This window comes from Macaca fascicularis, chromosome 4 (assembly GCF_037993035.2).
Source record: "Macaca fascicularis isolate 582-1 chromosome 4, T2T-MFA8v1.1".
NCBI classification, from domain to species: Eukaryota; Metazoa; Chordata; class Mammalia; order Primates; family Cercopithecidae; genus Macaca; species Macaca fascicularis.
This window is the reverse complement of record NC_088378.1, coordinates 70109182-70134690: the sequence shown is the minus strand read 5'-3', so window position 1 is coordinate 70134690 and position 25509 is coordinate 70109182. Positions and strand designations below refer to the sequence as shown.

General features: G+C 42.2%; 1 protein-coding gene across 1 annotated transcript in view; it reads right to left on the bottom strand.

Moving 5' to 3' along the window:
• Positions 1-3577: 3577 nt before the first annotated feature.
• The window catches only part of POPDC1 (popeye domain cAMP effector 1), a 39270-nt gene continuing 17338 nt past the window's right edge, over positions 3578-25509 (bottom strand). Inside the window, exons 6-8 of the mRNA XM_005552257.5 lie at positions 22971-23138; positions 21966-22107; positions 3578-7567 (exon numbers count right to left, since the gene is read on the bottom strand). Coding sequence (XP_005552314.2) covers positions 7443-7567; positions 21966-22107; positions 22971-23138 — 435 coding nt within the window. The 3' untranslated portion in view covers positions 3578-7442. The remainder of the gene's footprint in view (positions 7568-21965; positions 22108-22970; positions 23139-25509) is intronic.

The window sequence follows — 25509 nt, the reverse complement described above, 5'->3', positions numbered from 1 at the left end:
CATGACAGGATGAAGAAGAAAGCTGGGAGAACTTGGAAGTTAGTGGAATATATTTGTCCTCAGTGAATAGCAAGAAAATATTAACATAGTGTTTAACATCCAGGATCCAGCTGGGCACGGTGGCTCACACCTGTAATCTTAGTACTTTGGGAGGCCAAGGTGGGCAGATTGCTTGAGTTCAGGAGTTCGAGACCAGCCTGGGGAACACGGTGAGACCCCATCTCAACAAAAATTACAAAAATTAGCCAGGCATAGTGGCACACGCCTCTAGTCCCAGCTTCTCGGGAGGCCGAGGTGGGAGGATCACTGGACCCTGGCAGGTGGAGGCTACAGTGAGCTTAGATTGCACCACTGCACTCCAGCCTGGGCAACAGAGCAAGAACCTGTCTCAAAAACAAGCAAACAAACCAAATACAAAAAACACAAAACAAAATCCAAGACCCAGTGGTACAGCAACCAAGAGGACGCTGCTATGGATGACACTGGAACTGTGAACATGGCCCAAAACTGGAATGAGAACAAGGCCTAAGCATAGAGTAGGAGTAAATAGAAAATAAGTCGGTTTCTCAGAGTTGAAGACACAGCCTGAGAAGCATAGTGAGATCCTATCTCTACCAAAAAAAAAAAAAAGAAAAAAAAAAGTTAGCCAGGCATGCTGGTGTGCACTTGTGGTCCCAGCTATTGGAGAAGCTGATCTGGGAGGATCACTTGAATCCAGGAGTTCAAAGCTGCAGTGAGCTGTGATCACGCCACTGCACTCCAGTCTGGACAACAGAGCAAGAACCTGTCTCCAAAAAAAAAAAAAAAAGAACCAGAGTTGTAAGCAGAACTAGGAAAGTGAACAGACCACATATGTTTGGGACCTGCCAACGTGACCTTGGGTTAATCACTTACCACCTTCTCTGTACCCACCTTCTCTCCCTTCTAAAAAGGGGACACAGGGCCTGCCCTCCCACATTGACAGTACTGTTGAGGGTTCAAATAGGTAAGTGAAACAGCGTTGCTAGATTCAACAATGATATGAAGAGACACTGAGACCTGAGCAAACGTCCCTGCTGTGGCTGCCATACAACCACCCATACTGTGTGCATAAGCCACAGAGAGCAGCAAAGGAAGGAAGAGCAGATCCACAGAGGTGTGGGAGTTTACCCTGGGGGCACCGCTGGATGAGAAATGCGGGCATTTCCGGTAGAGGTGGGCTCGTGTGTGATGAGTTCAGGGGATGGAGAAGTCCCCGCCTTGGCTGGGTGCAGGTGATCGGGTATGGGAAGGGCCTTGGTGGCATGCAGAGAGTGTGGCCTTTTCTCTGCAGGAAAGGAAGCTCCATTGGAAGGTTTTCAATTCTGTTGGCAAATTTTCCGATTATTCCGATAGCAGCACAAAGGTCGACTGGAAAATGCAAGGCCAGAGGTGGAGAAACAAGGTGGGGTTCTATTGCAGGAACCAGGGGAGAGCCACAGGGGCTAGAAACAGAGGCGCTTAGAGAATGACGACATTCGTCATTCTGCTTGAAAATAATAAATAACTCATTACATGTTAACATGAAGAACACTTTTCTATTTATAAAATTTATAAAATTACTATTTTATAAAACAAAAAAAGTATACGGTGGCATTGTTTTATGCTTTTGCAATTCTTTTAGAGGTGTGGCTCCATAGAAGAGCTGGATTTTCACTTCTGCCCTGCATTCAGTGGATTGTAGCCTATTGTTTTGGTTGAAGTATATGAAGAAAATCTAGTCACACAGATTTTGGAAAAGGTAAGAGGACAGATTAAGTACTTTAATAATCTTGAGATAATTGTGGATTTTTTTTTTTTTTTTTTTTTTTGAGACAGAGTCTTGCTCTGTCACCCAGGCTGGAGTTCTGTGGCATGATCTCTGCTCACTGCAGCTTCCACCTCCTGGGTTCCAGCAATTCTCCTGAGTAGCTGGGATTGTAGGTGCGCACCACTACACCTGGCTAATTTTTGTTCTTTTAGTAGAGATGTGGTTTTGCCATGTTGCCCGTGCTGGTCTTGAATTCCTGGCCTTAAGTGATCCACCCACCTTGGCCTCCCCAAAGTGTTGGGATTACAGGCATGAGCCACCACGCCCAGCCAACTGAGGCTATTCTTGATGCTACAAGAAACTCTATACTTAATAGTTTCTTTTTTCTTTTTTTTAAGGTCAAGTGAAGCAGTGGGAGTGGAAAAGGAACAATCTTTCATAAAGGTTGTTTGCAGTGTGGAGTCTGAAACCCTATTAATGGCAGTTTTGTGCTGCTGCACTGGTCTAGCTTGTGCTTGGAATAGATCTTATATCCATGTGTGTGACTTTATAACATCATGTGTTGATCACTTAAAAAATACTGGCTCACTGATGCAGATCTTTCAAATGTTAACACGTTTCAGAATAAAAGATCCAAAATTCACTCATTTATTATCATTCATTCATTCATTCATTCATGGGGGGTGCAAGGAACGAGGAAAAGAAAAAACCTTAACTAGAAAAATCTTTATGTATTAGGAAGCTGGTAAACTCACAGTGACGTCTTCAACTTGGAAATCTGTATCTTCAGCCCAGATCCCTTCACTGAGTTCCAGGCTGACTTACCCAAATGCCTGCTTGACATCTCTTCATTATTCTCAAGGCCCCTCAAACTTACCATGAAGAAAACATACTCAGGCTTTGCATTCAAACCTGGTGCTCTGCCATGTTCCTGGCCAGAGAATCGCCAGCAGTAACTTAAGCCAGAAATCTCTGACACACCTCCCTCACTCACCACCACTTCTGTTCCCACGAATAGCCAAGTCCTGTCAGCTTTATCTTCTGGTGGGCTGTAGCCATGTCTGTCCACAGAAAACCCCCAAGTGGACATCAGTGGAGACTCCCCAGCTCTTACAGCACAGTCTTAGGTAAGGGGAAGCTGGTCAAAAGCTGGCTCAGCACAAAGTTCAGGGCTGGAAACCTGGACATCAGGCCTCAATGCCATGGCCCGTTGAGTGACAGAATTAATTTCTTTCATGGTATAAGACGCTCCTTCCATTTGGGCCTATCCTTGAGGCCAACTAGGGTGAGTGTGTTAGATGCCAAGGGCTTGCTACTCAGGGTCAAAAGATGGGCTGTCAAGTTTCCATTCCAGTACCTAGGACAGCTTATGGGAGAAAACGTGGGTTTCTTAAGACTGTCCCCCTCGTCCACCACAGAACAGACCCAGGGAGGTTTTCTGACTCCTTCATGTGACTCCTCTTATTGTCGAATCTTAGGAAGCTAGAAGGGAGTGAATGTTCAGACGCAGTGGATAAAAAACTGAAGTCCACCAAGTCCCGTCAGTAAAACTCTGAAGGCTTCTTCATCGCTGCATCTAGTCAACACTGTCTGCGCTGCCTTCTGGCCATTTTTCTTTGTTCACAGTCAAAGCAGCCAGGATGGCAGGACCTTTGAAGTAAGGCATGACCGACCCGTGAGCACTGCCCCTGCTGGTCCGCTCAGAATACAGTGGCCTGCACCAGGGCAGTCGCCACAGCCTCGGCCTTCGGGCACAGCATTCGAACAAGCTAGATACATGGAAGAGGGATGAAATAAAAAATACACACATTTTCTAAGTAAGAAATTTATTTGATCAAGTGGCAATATATGAAGATATTTTAAACTATAAGGCTGTATCCAGACAAAAAGCATCTTTATTATAAAGTAAGTGTTATCAATTTAAATGGCACCTAAAATCAAAGAATGAGTTTCCTATAAAGGTCTGTATAAAGCTTTCATAAAATCCTCATGTATTTTAAAACTAGGTTGCAAGTGTAACAGAAAAACCTATAAACAGTACTTAAAAGCAGATTTCTTAAAATTTATGATACCTACAGTGTGTCACTATAGACAGTATTCGGGGGGCTCTGTGACAATCAAACATGGCTGCCGTGAGTAAGGGAGCGTGTCCCCTGAGGAGCAGAACTGAAGTGGTGAATACGCCTCAGCCTCGAGCTCCCCACACAGCATCCTACCATTCCAAATTCTTGGGACTTTGAATTGAGAATTACTAAAACAGGTGGTGGGAAACCAGGATTGGAAAGAGGGAAGGGAGAGGAAACCAAGGCATGCCAGGATCAAAGATATCTATAAAGCAGCTTTATAAATGACCAAGAAAATGGGTTTCTAAAACCCACAAAATGGTGAGACCTTGGGGCTGCAACATGGCATCTGAGAAGAAGATGATACCACGCCCTGCTGGGAGGGGCTGACCTGCATGCCAGGTGCTTGGCTTGGAGCCACCACACGCAACAGCATGAAACTTCCTCTGCAGTGCCAAGTCATTACCTGGAAACACTGGGGACAGGTCAGTGTGTAGGTTATACCAGCTTTCCCCAAAGATTTTTCCAGCAACCAAGTGACTCTGTCTTTGGGGCTGTGATGGGAGCTGACATGGAGGAATCTGCAGCTCCAGGTTCTAAGATCAAGAGAGCTTCAGACAAGTGGGAACACCAGATATAAAGAGGGTGACATACACACACTGTTCGCAGCAAAACGCAAAGGTGTCCAATGATTAAAATGAAATTGAGTGATAGGGAGAAATGGAGAAGATTCCAGAGAGCCAGGGATGATAACTAAAAATAATTATATAGCACCCATTATTACTAATTTATTTTAGCATCACTGTAGATTTATATAGTGTCTATGCTATTAGTTTAGTAAATATAAATATTTATGAGGGATTTCAAAATATTTTAAATGACATATACATTCTAATATAAATATTACACTCCAGATTCATACAACTGAGTTGATGTTACATTTAAAAGTAGTAGATACGGGGTTGTATATGGAGTAACTTTTGCAGACCATTTTCTGAACTTTGATCATTCAGCTAAGTAAAGGCCAAAAAACACAGGAAGCATCTTACTGGGAACTTTGGCAGCAAACATGTTTTTATCTATGTATTTATGCATTATACAAAGATATACTTATTCATTTGTATAAATGAATTTAAAGTACTCCATAGGAGATCTTACATTTAAAACACTTTTCTGTCTTCTTATCTGCTTCTTTGCAATCAAGTCTATATGGGAGGGCTTCTCAATGCCTTATACCTTTTTTCAGAGTCTCACTGTCTTCCTTAGAGGTGTGTATTTAAAAATAGTTTCATGTTTCCCATTCAGGCTAAGTGGCTCTTTTAAGAGTCCTAACCTTGAGATTACAATCTTCACATTGAGACACTATACACACACACACTTTAATAAAAACAGTAAATGGTCTTATGTCACCTACTTTTAGCAGTGTGCTTTTAAAACAGGTTTGTTCCCAGCATTACAGAAAATAATCTCCAAACACATTCATTACTCCATTATTTTCTACTCAGGGAAGGATGTTACATCTAACGACTGTATAGAGTGATTCTGTAAATTAGTCTTATGCATGTGTAAACTAAATGGGTTGCCTAACTTTACCCCAGTGGTTACAGGAAAGTAGTATCGGCTATGATGTCACAGTCACACCTGTGCTCTCAGGTACAGGGAGACAGTGAGAGCGTGAGAGAGAGTTCAACCTGAGAGAGCTTTATCATTTCAAAGCCTAGGCTGTCACTCACCTTTGCTTCATTTCTCCAAAACAAGTTCCTAATTTAGCTACCTGAAGAAACTGCTGCAGCAGTACAGTGAAAGCAGCCTTTTTTTTGAAATAGGGTCTCACTCTGTTGCCCAGGCTAGAGTGCAGTGGTGTGATCTGGGCTCACTGCAACCTCAACCTCCCAGGTTCAAGCGAACCTCCTACCTTAGCCTTCTGAGTATCTGGGACTACAGGCGTGCACCACCACGCCCAGCTAATTTTGTTTGTAGAGATGGGGTTTAGCCATGTTGCCCAGGCTGGTCTTGCCCAGGCTGGTCTTGAACTCCTGGGCTTAAGTAATCCATCCACCTTGGCCTCCCAAAGTGCTGTGATTACAGGTGTGAGCCACCATGTCCAGTCGACAATAGCCTTTTTACTGTGACGTCAATAAACCAACATCTGATGAAGATGTCAGGAACTGGATCCAGAGTCTGCATAAATTTTCTCAATGAGTGACCGAGCATGTAAATTTAACTCAAATGAAATTACTAAAATAATTGCTTTAAAAATATATTTAGGAAAATGAGGTGACCCTAGATGAGCTTATTTATATGCCTCCTCTAACAGAATTACCTCATGGGAAGAGTTGCTGCTTTTGGCTCAGTTCACCTGAAAACAATTTCATTTGGAACTTTTCTTAGCCGTTTAACCTAACAGGGGACTGACTCAAAGTTGGTTCTAGTGGATGAAGCAAAAGAGACATGACCAGCATGGCCAATCAACGAGCTTCACTCAACGGAGTGTCCTGGCCAAGTGCCACAGCCACGCTGACCAGACACACTGACCAGTTATGCATTTCCCACCAGCCAAACGCCACTGTTTACTAAACCATGATTTCAGTAGAAAAGAGAGCTCTGGAATGAAGGCCCTCACTGCAGTATCTGGGTTGGGTGTCCACAGCCTGGCCTGTGGTAAACCCTCTGCCCTCCACTGTGTTCACGTTCACGGCTCTGGCACTGGGGCATCTGGCACTTTTTCAAAAGCGACGTCTCTGCCTCTAGATGAACAATCTGGAACTTCAGAATACAGACCAAAGAATGAAGCGGATCTTTCAGTCACCACACCCTGTGGCACCTGCCCAGCCATTTAACCCCCCTGTCCTCCCAACCTACATAAAGTGTTTCCCACACCCGTGTGTGCAGGACAAGGTGACTCCAAATCCCAAGGAAGTTGAGTTTGGCTGGAGGTTAACCCCATGCTCAGAAACCCATCTGTTATCTTTCCAGCTTCAGGTTTCAGAGCAGTTTATAAATGGCATAATACAAGGGTAATGTGAGTCAAGTCTGAGAGTTGTGTTCATTATCAAGTTATCAACACAGAGCTCCGGCCTGGGAGAAAAATAAAACCAGTCAAATCACACCTTTCTCTAAAACGTCCCGTTACAAAATAAGGAATAAAGTTTGAGATTCCATGCTTTTTCACGTTACCTTAGCCTCAAATTTAAACTTACATTGTTTGTTAAAATTATCAAACGGACAACCCCATTGCCATGGAACAAAAAAGACCGTGAGGAAAAAGAATCACAACTTGGAAAAAAGTAAGTGAAAAGGCATTGAGAGAGTGCTAAGATTTGTTAAGTTAAAACAACAATATATCTAGAAAAGACTGTGAAAATATATATCTCAAAAGAGAACAAGGCATAGTCAGAAGGCTCAGTAAAACAATTACTTTAAAAGCTGACTAATCAAAAGGGTAAGTGAAAGAACCCTTCCATCCTTAACCCTTCCTCACTTCCTCCCTCAGACGCTACCAGTCTGGATGCACTAAAGCAGAAGAACCTAAAAGCCACGAAAAAGTGCTGGTATTTTTCAGGATCTCTTCAAGACATGTTCTGTCTTGGTAACCCGAATTCTTTCTCTGATCAAGGCAGCTGATGGACTTTCAATGTATTTGGAGATGCCGGTTCAAAGACCTCATCGTCATCTTCTGCTCCTTCTTCTATCGGTTTCATCTTGGCAGAGGCTCGCTGGTGTGGGGATGACACATCTGTGGAAAGATACAGGAGGGAAAACCACTGAAGGCACAGTCTGCCCAGACACCGGTGTGATGTATCAATTATAAATTCCAACTGGAAAACAAAGCTGTAGGAACCTGTCACTAGTACCAAGAACACAATTTCCAGAAACCATTCTATTTCAATCCAGCATGTCAGGAAAACCACCAAGTCAAGAACAGACTCTCAGTCAGGAGCACAGACGAGGGACAGATTCCACCGCACGTGCTTGGATGATCTGAGCTGCTCAAATATATTCAGTTCCCAGGGATTGGCCCCACAGTCTGTTTAGGACTCAAAATGCATGTTCCTACATTAATATCATACGTGGGCGCTTGGGTTTCATATTAGCCCTTGAAAGTTGATTTAACTCCTAATTTCCCCAAAGAATACTTCTATTCTAAAATTATGGAACCTATCGCCATCTGTAATATCACCTAAAACACATTTCTTGCCTCCACCATGGAGTCCAGCCACTCCCTGGGCTGATACGCAAAGGAGACAGGGAAGAGGAAGAAAGGCCAGGCATTCAGGAGGGAAGAGCCGAGTGGAGGAAACACAATCCCAGGTAGCAGCAGGAGAAAACGTATCCCCAGGGCCTTTTAGGATGCCATTTAATCAAAGGAACCAGGCAACAATTCATTCATTCAGTCACTCACTGGCTCCTGCATTCACCAAATGCTTATGGAGCATCTACCATGGATACCATGCTTGGTGTAGAAGAAAATACTATCTAAAAGTAAGAGTAGAAGTCATTATCAATAGGCCTCTCAAGGTGCCTAATGAGCAGCTAACGTGACTGCATGAACTCCCCTCCTTACAGTCGCCACCATCACTGTCAGGATCCATGTCGTCTGGGTTTCCACCTGCTCCGCCCACACCCATCTCCCTGCTGCCCAGTCACAGGGTGGAGTGGCATTCAGGCAGCCCACAAATGCTGAACTCAGCTGGGGAGAAGGCTGATGGTGGAGGGACACGGGGTGAAACCTGGCTCTTTCAATACGTGCTAACAGCAAAAGCGAGTGGAGGATCTATTAAGACATGAAGCAGATCTGCCACAAGATGACCACAGAAGTTTGTCAAGATCAGCTGTCATTCACTGGCAGGAGTCAGGAGCAGACAGCCGGGTTGGCCAGCACAGGGAGAATGCCAAACCAGCAAGGAGGGCCATGGGCCATGAGCATGCCACACGGCCGCTTCTGGAGGGAGGCTGAGACAGCAGCAAAGGCTTTGCCCTGGCACTCAGTCATGAATGAGTGGTCATTCCTGGCCCCTGGTATGGCAAGGGGGAGGGAGCATGCAGAGTGGTCAAGACCAGAGGCTCAGGAAACAGTTCCAGGGTTCAAATCCCTACTCTGCAACCTGCGCTCAATTACAATACCTTTCTAGGCCTCTGTTTCCATATCTATAAAAAGGGGATATTCTTAGGATCTGCTCCATGGGATTGTTGGAAGGATTAAACTGAATAATGCATATGATGTGCTTAGCAGGGTGTTGGGCCTATAGAACATACGACTAAATGTCATTTCTTATTAACTGTCCAGTCACTGCCGTACATCTGGGGAAATGCTACTACCAGTCACATCTTCTAACATAAGAAAATATGCAGGGCTAGACTGTGGTACAGCTAATGCATACTTGCTGTACATATATGGAAACTGTTCACTTACAGACATTCACAGCAAAAATACTGAGTTTCTTGAATGACAACTACTGACATAAACTGTAGAAAAGAAGCGTCTAATAAAATGGTCCAAGAACCCAATTCTGCATAGGGCACAGCATGGGAAGTTCTCAGGCGAGTTCTTCCCCTTTCCCAGTGACATCAAACACACCAAACACAACCTTTACTTCACGTCTACCCAAATGGCAGTGAATACTATCCGTGTGACCTTGGACAAGTTACTTTACTTCTTTGTGCCTTAATTTCCTTGTCTGTAAAATAGGAATAATAACAGCACCTATTTCATATGGTTGTTATAAGGATAAAACAGCTTGATATTTGTAAAGTTCTTAGATCAGTGCCTGGGATGTAATAATCACTTTGTAAATATTTGTAAGAATGTAAAAATCGATTACTATGGTCTTTGGAAGGCTATGGACTTAATAATGAGAAAATTTGTTACAATTCATCATTACTCATCAGAACGGTCAATAAAGGAAGCGGGCCTTGTGCCCAAATGGGGGTTTGTGTTTCTCAATCTTAGCTCTTTTGAGTGTAGCAAAATTGCCTTTACAAACAAAAAAATAGCCCTGGCTTTTATCATATTTTTAGCCTTAAGTTATCACTGGGTCTCATAAAATATTAACTTAGGCTGAGTATCTACAATGAGACAAAACTCTCAGAACAAACAATAAGATGGCATGTCTAAGAGCATTAAACCAAATCAATAATAAATCGTATTTAGACATAATTGTATAATAGCTTAACAGAAACAAACCCAGTTTATTTCGTCTGAGGAAGTAGGACTAAGTGGTTTCTAGTTTTTAAGCTCACCTATCAAACCAGGAGGGACATCCTACAGTTATATTGAGGCAGCTATCTATACTCTGGAGCCACAGTGCTATCTGACCCTCCCAACTCTCTCACCTATCCTTGCATTTTTTTTCACTGAGAGAAAATGAAGGGAGGACTCAACACAAAAGGAAATGGTTAAGTAACAACTTCCCAAGAGTTTTCAGCTTTTCTGTGAACGAATTTATTCTACTCCCACCATGTTTGCTGGGGAAGAAGAGCTGTGGAACTTACTATATAACATTAAAGGGATAATGAGAGTCATTCACAATCCTTGGGGTGACATCCAGGGTCCTCCAAGTTGGGCCTCCCTCCCTCTTCCAGTCCAAGCTCTTGCAAACTCACTGCTCTTCAAATCCAGCCCATCCTCCTCTTTTCATCTTGCTTTTTTTCCTCTACTTGGAATGGTTCCTTCGCTCCCATCCCTAACCACCAAACTCTTATTGTTTCCTCAGGCAGGGTTCAAACTCCACCTCCTTCATGGGTAACCCTCCCTGACTCCAGTGGGAAGATTCCACCCTCTTCATCTCAATAGCTTCAGCCCTTACATGTTCTGTGTCACATTGTGGTTAGAGTACTTGTATCTCTTCCTTATTAGAAAACAGGATCTTGAATGCTGTAACCAAGGCCTCTTTTCTCCTGCAGCCTCACAGAAGTACCCCACACATAGCCAGGACCTTGATAATGTCCTTAAGTACACAGTGATGAAAAAAATCTCTCCTCTGAAAGGCCACATAGGGAACCTCAGAAAGGATCCTGAGGATGAGGGAAAAAGACATGGGTATCACCTTTAATCTCTGCCGGGTCTCCCAGTGGGGCATCGCCAGCATTCCTCAAGCACGGGCAGGCTTCAGGGTCCCGTAAATCTCATTAGGAAAAGGGACTGTCATCACTCCACTCTGTAGTGTGTCCCCTGAAGGAAATCACTTTGGTAGAATTGATTCGACACTGCTTAGCGCATGGACTAGAACACTGTTCTCTCAAGGGAGTATCAATAGGCTTAATAGCACCATCACCTGCTACAATGTTTTCATCCAATCAGTAAAAGGAATCAGGGAGTGACCACAAGGTGCTAGACAATGGGTTAAATGTTGGGGAAATAAAAAGGAATCACACCTGATCTTTCATGCTGTCTTATTTTATTTCTCCGAAACTCAAAGCACTTTTCAGAGCAATTCACCCAAACCACATCTGTACTATTATTTCTACTGTATATTCAGAAGCTAAAGCAAAGACATCCGTGAAAAAAAACAGAGAGGGGTGGATGCCATGAATGAGCTTATTTCTCACCAGGGCGTGAACCACTTAGAACACATCCTAGAAGGAGCAGAGGTGTCCTGTTAGCTATAACCAGGGAGCCCTAACAGCCTGGAAAGATGGAATTCTTCTACAAAAGTTCTTGACTCACTTTCATTTCAAGCTTTGTGGCTGAGAATCTGCAATCCCCCTGGCAAGTCCCTGTACTTACAACAACATTGCCTTGTTGCTTTTTCTACCATGGTACACACACTGGCAGAGAGGAGCACAGCCCAACCTGTCACTTCCAGGGACTACCCGGTGCCGGCTGGCTGCCGACCCCTCACTTGGAATCAGAATCACAGACAGTGTCCACTCTTTGTACCAACCCGTTAGCCTGGCCTTCTGTACCACTGAGGGCCAAGTATAACATTCACATCCAGGAAGACAAAAGGATCACCTGCCCTGCCTCGGAATCTGCAACTGTCATGGCCACCAGAAAGGCAGGCTTTGAGGAGTGAGGGGCTCACCTGGCCCCTAGACATGGGGCTCTCTGGCCTCATCAGGAGACTTACTGGTTCAATGGAAAGACCCAGAGTCCATCCCTATATAGCTGGAAATTATTTCTTTGAAGCCCTAATACATCCAAAACCAATTTGTAGTATGAACAAAAAAAAAAAAAAAAAAATGAGGGAATATTATATTTCAAAGGAATGCTCTTACATTTCACAAGTTGAACATTAATAAATAACTTCTACAGGTGTGCCTGGTTTTTCACTAATTTTATGTACTCATGGGTCATCAGAAATTTGCCCAGAGGCCCAACTATCTTCTAGAGATGTGAGAACATGAGAGGAGAGAGGAAAAAATAGAGCTTATTTTTAGTTAAGTGCTTTTTCAAATCACTTTTGTCCTTCAAGGATGTTACTGTAAGGTTCATGATCTCTGTAGAATGCTTTACTTTTCATTTATTCCCAATTGTAGAGGGGCAAATAATTCCATATCCATAAATTTCCCAGAAAATCGATTCTTAGTTTTCTATTAAAACTATTTTTACAGTTGGGAGGCAGAGTGGTTAACTCCATCCTGTTGTATTTACTGTGATCAGGAAAAGACTTTGGTAGTAATTTTTTTTCTGTTAGCTATAATCACCTTCTACCTACCAGTTAATACATTTTATTATGAAAGCATATAAACAGTATCATACTGAACTGCAATCCAGACTTAACAGGTGTGAAACTGTTAAACAGTTATGTCAAGAGTTACTGTTGCTGGAGGGATGTTTCATATTAGACCAAGCGGCAAAAAAATCCTCTGCTCAAAGGACTTCCACAAGGACCAAGGCATCGAGAAGGTGCAGCCAGTGGAGCAGAATTGTGCTCTGGGCTGTCTGCCACAGTCGCAGTATGTTCAGGTGGGAAACAGAACTGTGGCACCAGGCAGCGGTGCTGAGGGTGAGAAAGAAAAACTCCAAGTCAAGGCCACTGAGCACATGTGGAAGACTGAGACAGCAGTGAGAGCCCTGAGCTAAACAGTGGACACCTCTGCTTCTGCCGGGTGGCAGGGGGTGACCAAACCATGGGCTCTCACAAGGGGATTCAGATACGGCCAGCAGAGTCTCTCCTGGGCAGAACCGTTCAGACAGCAGCTAGGGCTGGGTGCTGGTTAGGAAGGAGGGAAACCCATCGTTAAGACCCACTCCATGTCCCTGAGGGTCACCGGCTACAAGGGCAGACAAAACATGGACCTCGGTGGAGGGCAGGCTGGGGCTGCCCTGCAGATCCTTCTCTGTCTTCCCGAGTCTTAAGTTAAAGAACCATAGAAGGTCTCACAAAAACTTTTTTTTAGTTTAAAATGTGTGTGGGTACATAGTGGATATATATATTTATGAGTCACATGAGATATTTTGATACAGGAATGCAATGTGAAATAATCACATCAGGGTAAATAGGCTATCCATCACCTCAAGCATTTATCCTTTGTGTTACGAACAATCCAACTTACTCTCTTAGTTATTTTAAAAAGGTATCTTATTTTTAACTATAGTCATCCTGTTGTGCTAGCAAATACCAGGTCTTATTCATTCTTTCTACCTATTTTTTTGTATCCATTAACCATCTCCACTTCCCCTCTACCTCCCCCCACCCCCATTACCTTTTCCAGCCTCTGTAACCATCCTTCTACTCTCTCTGTCCTAGAGTTCAGTTCTTTTAGTTTTTAGCTTCTCCAAATATGTGAGAACATGTGAAGTTTGTCTTTCTGTGCCTGGTTTATTTCACTTAACATAATGAGAGCAGGCCTTTTTACACATGAACCAGGGAGCTCTTACATGACAGTCAAATCTCTGGCATACAGGGTAAGAAAAAATGAGGTAAGATTCTGTCCCTATTAATCTTATTTCTATTTCAGTGTGCTTCTAATTACAGGAGGGCCTGAGGGCCTCTCCTAGGAAGTAAAAGTAAACATTTGCTGTTCTTAAATCCAGAGTGAAGGTCATGCCTGTTCCAGAGGATGAACAAACTATCTCAAATTTGAGCTTCAAATAAGTAGAGTACCATGATGTGAAATTTGTCAGGTGACTTTTATCCTTGCTTAAGAAACACACTTTTTTAAAAGGAGCAACATTTCTGTAAGCTAATATAATGTGCTAAGATTTTCTTTTCTCCCCTGTTAACTTCAATGACGTTTGCTCCATTTCTTTCAAAACGTTATTATTTTTATTATGTTTAACCATCTGGCCAACTGCTTTAGCAAGTAATTAAAAACCTACAGGAGTTTAGAATTTTAATTAGATTGTACAATTTCTGAAGAATGGGAATGGGGAAGGCTTTAATGGCTTTTTTTTTTTTTTTTCCTGGAAAGAATTATTTCTTTTCCTGTCTTTGCTTATTATATCCTAAGATTTTTTTTAATTGAGGAAACTGAGTTTGAATTGAAGCTTTCTGAACAATACTGAAGGGTAGCTTTGGCCTGTGCACCAAATGTTTCCTCTAATACACTCAGCACCAGCACTGAGGAACTCAAGCAAAGCATAAAAATTAGGGCAAATGCGGAGGTTGGAGTAGCTTAGTGGGTCTCGGCCCCAAGAGCACATTCTCATATCAGTCCCTAACTACCCGGATGCACCATCAGGGCCTTGAGCTGCAGAGCACAAGGTGTGGTGTGAGCAACCAAGGAGGAGCAAAAGTGCTGCGGCCCCTTCCTGCTCACAAAGAAGACACAGGGTAGAGGAGAAGGTGAATGAACCCAGGAGAAAAGTGAGGGCAGGATCCAGGCTGGCAGCCATGCAACAGCCCAGAGAACAATCCGTCCAGGATGAGGCTGGAGGACGATAGCCTCTGTAAGGAAAGTCTCTAGGAAAAATGGGCCACAGAACCAGGAGAAAGGATATAAGGACAGAAAAGGCAAGGATAAGGAAAAAGGAAGGCAACTAGAAATGCCTGTAGAAACAGTAAGCAGTATGAAAAGGCAGGGTTCAAACAAAGGACAACCACTCAGAGACTTGAAGAAAAAATGAAATGGGCTTCACCTAAAAGAGAGAATGAGGAAGAAGCCTGAAGACCCCAGGTATATGGTGAATAAGATGTGTCCCACAACAGCAAGGCAATGAAACAACTTTAGGGGAAAAAAGAGAGTCAAGGCATAAAGTAAACCGTGGCATGATTGTCATGTTGTATATGAAAGAAGAATCCACTTGAACTTGATTTTTAGGAACAGTCTCCTTTGAACAGAACAAGAGTCATGACATTGGAAACAGAAATAAATGTAAGCATTGCCCACTACTTGGTTCTACATAAAGCACAATAATCTCAACATTGTTTATTTGTCTTAGACTTTGTGGAACAATTCATAGACAAAGGCTATTTGCAGTTATAAAAGAGAACATATAACAACTCGACCATTTCAAAGTAAAAGAAGAGACCCAGAACAGTTAGAAGGTAGAAGGGGGAAGAATAAGAAAGTAGGGATGCTAATGTCCTCACGTTTTTTAAAAAATTATTTTTTTTGAGCAGGGTCTCACTCTGTGCCCAGGCTGGAATGCAGTGGCGCAATCTTGGCTCACTGCAACTTCAAGCTCCTCAGGCTCAGGTGGTCCTCAGTCTCCTGAGTAGCTGGGATTACAGGCACAGGCAGGCCACCATGCCCAGTTATTTTTTGTATGTTTTGTAGAGACAGGGTTTCGCCATGTTGACCAGGCTGGTCTTGAACTCCTGGGCTCAACTGATCTGCCCGCCTTGGCCTCCAAAAGTGTGGGGACTACAGGAGTGAGCCATTGGGCCCAGCCCTAATGTCCCTCACCTTTAAAATTAGTCCAGCAAGAAGAAGAAACAGAGATTTAAGTGCATTGTTTAATGTTACAAAGTTAAACAATAAAAGAACAAAAACTAGTGACCTCGCCATGTTGAGCAGAAAGTGGAGGGGAAGTTAGAAGTGAGCTAAGTAGGTCAGTAGATGAAAGTTACTAAGCCCACCTAGAGTTGGTGAGAAGGTAGTCACTTGCCTAGAATCCCAGTACTTTGGGAGGCCAAGACGGACAGATCACTTGAGCCCAGGAATTTGAGACCAGCCTGGGCAACATAGCAAGACCTGGTCTCTACAAAAAAAATACAAAAATCAGCCGGGCATGGTGGCACGCACCTGTAGTTGCAGCCACTCGGAAGGCTGAGGCGGGAGGACACCTTGAGCCTGGGAGGTGGAGGATGCAGTGAGCTGTGATGGTGCCACTGCACTCTAGCCTGGAAGACAGAGTGAGACCCTGTCTCAAAAAAAAAGAAAAAAAAAAAAAAGATTAGCACTGTGGGTACAAGTGTTTCAAAGTGATTGTTTCTTGGGAGTAGGACTAAGATCAGCTTGGAGGGGAGTCAGTTCTTTTCATTATAAGGTTTTTTTAACCACATGATATCTATGTATATTAACTTGATAATTAAAAAAAAATTTGACAGACTAAAAATGTACAACTGTATAAAATACCTTCAGATAAGATTTTACAGGTAAGAAAATGCTGTGTGAGGATAGAAGCCCCCTCCTGCGGCGAGGAGGGAGGCACTGGCATGAGAGAGCATAGCCTCTACTGGCTGGGGGAGACAGGGTCACATTCCTAAGCCTAAAAACGGAAAATGAAACACCCACCTCATAGGGTGGTTGTGAGGATTAAATGAAAACCTGGATGGAAGTGGTCAGGATGTGTCAGCTGCTACAGCAGTAGGTGAATATCCCCAAACAAGTTTATGCTCACATTGATCTCCCTAAACTGCACTTTACTCACTACAAAATGAGGGTATTGCTTTTCTCTAGCCATCTTGGTATGTCTGAGAATTGTTCAGGCTCATCTCCCAGAAACCTGCTGCCTAATCACATCTTTCTACCTCTCTGCAGAATTCATGTAAAGCTTATTGTTTGTAAGTTTATGGTTGCTCACAACAGGAATGAAATACAAATTGAGCTGAACAGATTATTTCATGAAACCAGCCTCGAAACTAAGAAAGCTGTATGGCTTTTTGCATCTTTCCAGGTAAATAAACACAGAAGAGAACCAAGAGAAACCCATTAGTTTCTCTCAGACATATTGCTCGCCTTTTCAGACTGCAAGCTAACTAAATATTTGTACAACTAGGGTCATATGACATTAGCAGACTGTCCACAGCAGCATCTTTTTTTTTTCCTTTGAGACAGGGTCTCACTCTTTCACCCAGGCTGGAGTGCAGTGGCAAGACCATGGCTTACTGCAGCCTAGATCTCCCAGGCTAAAGTGGTCCTCTTAGCTCAGTCTCCTAAGTAGCTGGGACCACAGGCGCATGCCACCACCTCCAGATAATTAAAACATTTTTTGTAGGGGGGGGTCTCGCTATGTTGCCCATGCTCGTCTTGAACTCCTGGGGTCAAGAGATCCTCCTGCCTTGGCCTCCCAAAGTGCTGGGATTATGGGCATAAGCCAGTGTGCCTGGCCAATGTAGTACTGTCTTGACACTAATAACAAACAAAATACTTACAAAGATCTTAATAAGAAACATCTCTCTAAACATCTCACAGCATCTTTAAAAACAACATAATTTTTATTTCATGAAAAAAGACATGGTTTAAACTAACAAGCTTTTTCAAAGATGAGTTCCAACTGATTGCATTGCCTATATTGTCTTGTGATTAAAAAAAAATCCAAATGATAAGTTATTTAACCCCAATTAACTAAAATACAGTTCTGTAACATTCAAGGAAACATATGTCTTCCTGTTACCATAGCAATGCCTGAGCTGGGCAGCACTTACTACTGATGGAATTGCCAATACAATCCATCTGTGTGAATGTGTGTGTTTTATACATGAAGGGAGCTAAGGAGGAGAGAAAATGACAAGAAGATGACAACAAGGTATGCTGACGAGCAACACCTTGGTCCAGGAGCCAAGAGAAGAAAGCTTTCCTACATACACTGGCACTAAAGATTCTCACACATCTCATACAGCTTGTCTCTTCCTCTCTTCCTATCTCACTATGACCCATGTTTGCAAACATGAAACCCAGTAAACGAAGCAATGAGAAAGTGAAAGAGTTAAATGAATTCTGAACTACTGAAAAAACAGAGAGAAAAATGACTTTTTCTCAGGCTATCTCATGACTTCACTTTCTTCCCTTTAAATGACAATGTGGAGTAGGAATACAGAATCTGTGTGGAAAGGAGTAGAGACCTTGCTGCGGATTTAGCGTTGTGTGGCATGTATAAAAGCAGAGTACAACATGAGAAATGGGAGCAGCAGCAATTTCATTAAAACAGGTCACTTAGTTTTCCTCCACCTTTTTCTGATCCGTATTTCTGTTTCACTGAACATTTGCTGTGTAAAGTTATGAAGTATATTTGTCGTATTACTGATTGAGATCTTTAAAGTAGCCTTTACCAGAAGTTATGCAAGCTTCTAGACCCAACTACCAGGCAGATGAGAAAGACAAGAACACCATAATCACCACCATAGGGATGAACTCAGCAAAATTCCAGAAGGTGGAAAATTCTACAGCCTCCCTACTCAAAGCGTAGTTCATAGAACAGCCACACTGGTATCACCTGGGCACTGGTTAAACCTGTGGACTCCCAAACCCCCACCCCAGCCTGCTACATCAGGATCTTTAATAAGATCTCCAGGTGATTCATATGCACATTTAAGAATCTGTTGTTCTACAGGACAAATCAAAATACCCAAATAAAAACATACGCAGAAACACACACACACAGACAGAGACTGACTGGAAAGGGAGCCCCGAGGTGTGGCGGCTGAATGCAATGTGCCCATGCTATTCAGATCATGATTCGAAAAATAATTATAAATATTCATATGCATGTTAATGTTTAAATCGACCTAGGTTTGGGTTAATGAATAGGTGGAACAATGTAAAAAGGTTTAAGGAAATACATAAGGTATATTTAATTTTGTATGGAGTGACACTGCTTATAATTCTGTAAGTACTCTAACTAAAAGCTAAATGACACTGGAGATCATCATTGGATAATTTCACATGTTCCTAAGTAGGATCCTGGTACTCCAGTGCTAAGAATAAGGCAAAAATGTTCACTGAAGTGGATTACATTAACCCATCTACGAAAACCTATCTGCAGCACTACTTGATCACAAGGAAGGATTCAGGGGATGACAGGTTACCCCAGAAAAGTAGGTGGGAGTTGACAAAAAGTGGTTTGGGATAAGTCACTACCTTCACCAACTCTAGGTGGACTCATCTGCAAGGAGGCAAATAATAACAGCTCCTGTGCCTAGCTCACATAGCTGTCAGGTTCAAATGCAAGAACAGATGTGAAGGTGACCCGTACATCTAAAAACACAAGTCAACTGTTACGTGCATTTAAAAAAACCACAGAGGTAATCTGGTCTACAAGCATGAGCTTCTGTTTTTCTTTTTCTTTTTTCTTTTTGATACAGGGTCTCACTCTGTCACCCAGGCTTCGGTGCAGTGGCTCAATTATGGCTCACTGCAACCTTAACTTCCTTGGCTCAAGCAATCCTCTCACTTCAGCCTCCCAAGAAGATGAAATCACAGACGTGTATCACCATGCCTGGATAATTCTTTAATTTTTTTGTAGAGAAGGGGTCTTATTATGTTGCCCAGGCTAGTCTTGAACTCTTGGGCTCAAGCGATCCTCCAGCCTCAACCTCCCAAAGTGCTGAGACTACAGGTGTGAGGCACTGTGCCTGGCCAAACACGAGCTTTGGCATCAGACGGGATCCCCAGGTTTGTATTGCAGAACCAGTCACTATGGAAGAGGACCAAGTGAATAACATCTCATATTCCCAATTTCCTCATCTGTAAAATGACATAACACCTGCTATAGTAGACTGTGTTATAGTCCAGCTTTCCACCTGCTTTGTTTCTCATTAGCCCCTTCACAGCCCTGCAGGAGGGTTAAATGATCTATCCATTGATGTTGGTTCTGGCAAGTGACTTCTGTGGCCCAAGGAACATGCACGGAAGAGCTACTTGCTCCTTTGGAGCAAGAGCTTTAACAGCCATCTTGTAAATCTGCCACCACCGTCTTCCCTCTGCAGTTACAATGGCAATGACCCAGATGGCAGCTGGTCCTTTGGCTGAGTCCCAAGAGCAGGGAAGTGCAGCTCCCGACCTTCATGTAAGCTTTAGTTAATACCTTCCAAAAGTTACTATGCAGGCCAGGTGCAGTGGCCCACGCCTGAAATCCCAGCACTTTGGGAGGCTGAGGCAGGTGGGATCCTCCTGCCTCAGCCTGTTGAGTAGTTAGGACTACAGGCCTGCACCACGACGCCCAGCAATTTTTTTTTATTTTTATAGAGACAAAGTTCCCTTGAGCCCAGGAGTTCAAGGCTGCAGTGACCTGTAATTGTGCCACTGCACTCCAACCTGGGTGACAAAAAGCGACCCTGCCTCAAAAACAAAAACAAACACAAAAAACAAAAAACAAACAAACAAAACAATCCCCCAACCCCACCAAAAAACAAAAAAAAAACAGGAGATGAAATTCTTGTATGAAAGGTGACCTCCAAAAATATTAGAAGGAAAACATTCTTATCATCAAGATGTTGAGGCAGAGAGAATTCTGTACAAGCCTTTATTAAAATAACTCTTTTGTCTTCAAGTCTTCCAGCATAATTTAGTTGCTTTTTCACAACTTACTATTCTTTGTCCAATTCACTATAAACTGTTTAATTGCTTTTTCAGGTCTTCATTTCCTTATGAAAGCTTTTGTGCCATGTAAAACCTGTATGAGCTTTTAACACAAACTCACACAACTTGTATCAAATGTGTATCCTTTTCTCTTGTTAATCTGTCTTATGTCAATTTAATTCTCAGGTCCAGCCCAAAAACAACCCTAAAAGGGAAGAGGTAAAGTTTTTTCTTTCCTACACACCAATTATATGGCCTTGTAAATTCCAGCCTCTCCTGACTATGTAATACTTAAAATCCCCAATCTAACTTATCTAAGGCATACAAAGTTACAAGATCCATTTACATAAAGAATTATTTAATGTGTTTGCATTTTTTAAAAGTTAATTTGGTTTAAAATACAATTGGAAATACAAATAGTTTTTAATTCATGCAATGGAAGAATGTCTGCCTTTTTGCTATTTCATATGAATTTGTTCCAAGTTTTTATACTATCATTCTTAGACTAATTCTTAATATTAAGCATTTAATGCTTAATTTAGTTTTTCTCATTTTACTTACTAATTTTCAACATCTGGGTTGTTTGTGCTACTTAAAATGTTTTGAAACAATCTAAACTATGGAAGAATCCTGGAAAATGTGCCTCTGGGCAGGTGTGTGAATGAGGTAACTCACAAGGGTGTTTAGTGATCTCCTTCATCTTTGGGAATATTCCAGTTCCCAATCACTTTTTAACTCATGGCACTCATACTGAGATAACCAGCCAGCAGCAGAACATCCAGCATTTATTTGTCTACCATTTTTCAAAACATTTCTGGGTCTAGACCTTCACTCTAACTAAAGTCATGAAAGTAACAAAACCAAATAGCAACAAAACCAAACAAAACGAAAGCAACAAAATCAAACCATGTGAACTCTTTCAGAGTATTCTGGTGAGCCACTATTTTTTTTTTTTTTTTTTGAGACAGAATCTCGCTCTGTTGCCCAGGCTGGCGTGCAGTGGCGTGATCTCGGCTCACTGCAGGCTCCACCTCCCGGGTTCACGCCATTCTCCTGCCTCAGCCTCCCTAGTAGCTGGGACTACAGGTGCCCAGACCATGCTCAGCTATTTTTTTTTTTTTGTATTTTTAGTAGAGATGGGGTTTCAACGTATTAGTCAGGATGGTCTCGATCTCCTGACCTTGTGATTTGCCCACCTCAGCCTCCCAAAGTGCTGGGATTACAGGCATAAGCCACCAAGCCCAGCTGGTGAGCCACTATTTAAGCAAAGTATATGGCAAAACCAGTGAACAATTTCTGAAACAGAAATAAGAGTTCTAAAGCTGGCTTTTAGCTCATACGCAATATGGGGGAAATGCTAAACAAAATTTGATTGTTTTTATTGTTACCTTTAGGTTGCCAAATAGTTACCTGCAAAGTTACTTTTCTAATCAAAGTTGTCATTTGTCTATGTCCAGAGATATCCATCAGAACTCTGGAGTAGTATCAGTTTTGGGATAACTTACGAAGAGAGGACATGCTGGAGGTACCCCGAAGAAACTGGTGCAAGCCGTCGTCACTGTCACTGGAGCTGGCTATACTGTTCCTCATTTCCAACATGGAGATCTGTGTGCAGAGGCTGAGCTGATGTTCCAGCTTTTTGGCTTTCTACAAAGCAAAGTTTTAAGCTTTCTGAGATTTACGGGAGTTGAATCATATATTCCATTTAAGCAGCATGTACTTTTCTGAGAAATATGCCAGGGCATTAAAAAAGAATACCGGTACATATTAGGTGACCAATAAACATAAGCTATGATTTTTATTATTAGTTATTACTATAAATATATTATAAAAAATCAAATATACTTAGTAGCCTATTTATAATAAGCTAAATCATTAATTGAAATAAGCATCAGCTTAATTTGATAAACAGCCCAGACAAGATGATTTTGAAAGGGCACATATACTCAATTGTCACTAGGTAACAGTACTTATCAGAGAAATGACGTTTTAAAAATTCTCTCTTCTAATCATTTTCTTTCCAAAAAGATACGGGAAAATTAAGATCAAATTGCAAACTGTTGACGATCTGTGCAGCTCTACACCTCTCTTTTCACCTTCTGGCCTGACCTGAAGATATGCAAGACTGGAAGACAGCAGGGTTCAAAGGCCAACTTCCTGATCGCTGGGGTCTGTCAGCCTTTCTCTGTCTGCAAACCTCCAGCTGCCCTGTCCTCCCTAATCTACTCCATCCTCTACCCCCTCTTACTCCTTTACCATCTTCCTTAACATGCTCTTGATGAAGAGGGTGCCTTATCACCATAAACACTAGTCCCTGACAGTTATAGACTCCTTACTAAGTAACAGCAAATCTAATCATTACAAAATACTTTCTCCTCTCAAGATTACAAGTATCCCCAGTGCATTTAACATATGACTAGTTACTAAAAATTCAGGAAAACATATTTCATAAAGTGAAATATACCTCATATACATATTTATTTAACAAAATAAACTCAGAAAACACTTACTTTATCATTTAAGGTGGGATCATTCAATGAGTAGAGCTTATTTGTAATGTCTTTTCCAATAAGATACCTAAAGATTTCATACAAGAAAGGTTCTGATTCCAGAAAGTATGTTAATCTTTCTCTTGACCAGCATAAAAATCTGCAGTTATCGTCTGCAATAATGGTGACCTGCCAAAGAAACAAGCATGCAAAGAATAAAGTACTTCTATGTATATGAATTATGACTATAGTGATTTAGAAGAGAAAAGTAGGAATGATTTAGTGGACATTATCATAGCAATGATTTGTCAAATTAAATTAAGACTTAATGCACACAAGCTTCTATATGTATAAAATTATGTTTTTACAAAAGCAATCTGCAGACTAAATAAAAGCAAATTCTCTGGGTTTCATTGTTGTTTTGTTTTGTGAGGTCTGGTGACAGAAGAATGGCCATTGTATTGTTACCGCTGCCAGAGCATGTATTCAACTGAGGATGCCACTGGACATATGACTTACATGAAATATTTCTTTACACCCTGTACATTACAATGAAGTTCAAAAATACAGCTTCAAGCAGATGAACTGAGGTAAGATTCATGAGGCAAGTTATAGATGGAAGACCTTCTGCCCATCCAACTCTGCAAATATACACTAAAGACTGAGAAAACTTCAAGGGCCCCCGGCTGTTGCTGATGAATATGGTTGGTGAGGGTCCTTCTGTCATAGGTGTTTCTCAAGTGTCACATTTCAAGGTTAGATCCAGGGTAGCCCATTCGAGATATTCACAGACAACCCTGAATTAGCTCAGAACTGGAAATCATACCCCCTTTCCTTCAGTATTGTACATAGGAAAGCAGAAAGGTACTATAACTGCACAACACAGAGCTCAAGCATCCCTCAAATAAATCCCTCTGCCAGAGTGAGGGGCCATGTCCTCACAACTCAGTGTCAGGAAGCCCTTCCTCCCATGTAGTCCTCTTCTATCAGTTAACACTCCTGTAAGCTTCATTATGGCTTAAATCCTATCATTAAATCCAAGCTCATCAGTTGACAAATCTGCCTGTTCTAAGCACTGTGAAGCCAGGGATTGTCTATCTTCATGTCTGTCTGAATGCCTGACTTCCAACATGGAGTGGTACTCAATGCATGACTATTGTATGAAGGACTTAAGCAAATGAACACACGACATGGCAAAACCCTGGCTCTACAAAACATACACAAATTAGCTGGACATGGTGGCATGTGCCTGTAGTCCCAGTTACTTGGGAGGCTGAGGTGGGAGGATCACCTGAGCCCAGGAAGGTCAAGGCTGTAGTGAACCATGATCACACAACTACACTCGATCAAACAGTGGCAGCAGGAGATCCCTGGGTGACAGCACGAGACCTCATCTCAAAAACAAAAACAAAACAAATGAACACAAATACTGTAGAAGGCAAAAACCAATGTCTGTACTAATAAAAGGTTTGTTAAACTGACATCCAGTCGTAGCTGAGCCTCAGAGCAAATGTTTCCAAAGAAGCTCTGTCCCTTTTGTCACAAAAGTAAACACATTTCAGAGGACAAGGGGGTATGTACATCTACCAAGACAGAAAACGAAAAACCCAGCTTGTCTCCTTACTTCAACAAGCTGAAATCTGATCGTTGGCAAATTAAGAATGTCTGGCTACTTTAAAAAGTGGTGTCAAGGTTCCTAGGAAAAAAAGCTTGTGTTTTTTTACTATATCAAAAGTAGAAATTTCCAAAACCAAACGGATTTGTTTTTAAGAAATGCATCAGTGTCTGAGACTTGATGAAACACTAAATTTCATTCATTCTTTCGATATACATTACTATGCATGTACTTTATGCTAGATACTCTTCAAGGTATGAAGTTACAATGGTGAACAAGAAAGACAAGACGCTTGCCCCATGAAGCTTACATTCTAGTGGAGAAGGATGATAATTAATAAAGAAATATGACCATTTCAGGTGGCAGTAAGTGTTCTGACAACTATAGAACAGGGGAAAGTGGTCGAGAATGACTAGGGGGTGACAGTCGCACATAATGCCACTCTCTTTGTATATGTACTTTTAAACTTTAAGGTGCTTTCATATCTATCATGTAAGTGGATCCTCAAAAGTCTGTTTAAAATAAGACAAGTAATATTATTCTCCATTTTTCAGATGCCAAATGCGAAGGACCAAAAACCTCACAAACACATATTAATTAGTGGTAGAGTGGCTCTACAAAACATACAAAAATTAGCCGGGCCTGCTGGCATGTGCCTATAGTCCCAGCTAACTTGGGAGGCTGAGATGGGCAGATCACTTGAGGCCAGGAGCTCGAGATCAGCCTGGGCCAACATGGTGAAATCCCGTCTCTACTAAAAGTACAAAAAATTAGCCAGGCGTGGTGGCAGGCGCCTGTAATCCCAGCTATTCAAGAGGCTGAGGCACAATAATCCCTTGAACCGGGAGGCGGAGCTTGCAGTGAGCCGAGATGGCGCCGCTGCACTCCAGCCTGGGGGACAGAGTGAGACTCCATCTCAAAAAAAAAAAAAAAAATTAGTGGTAC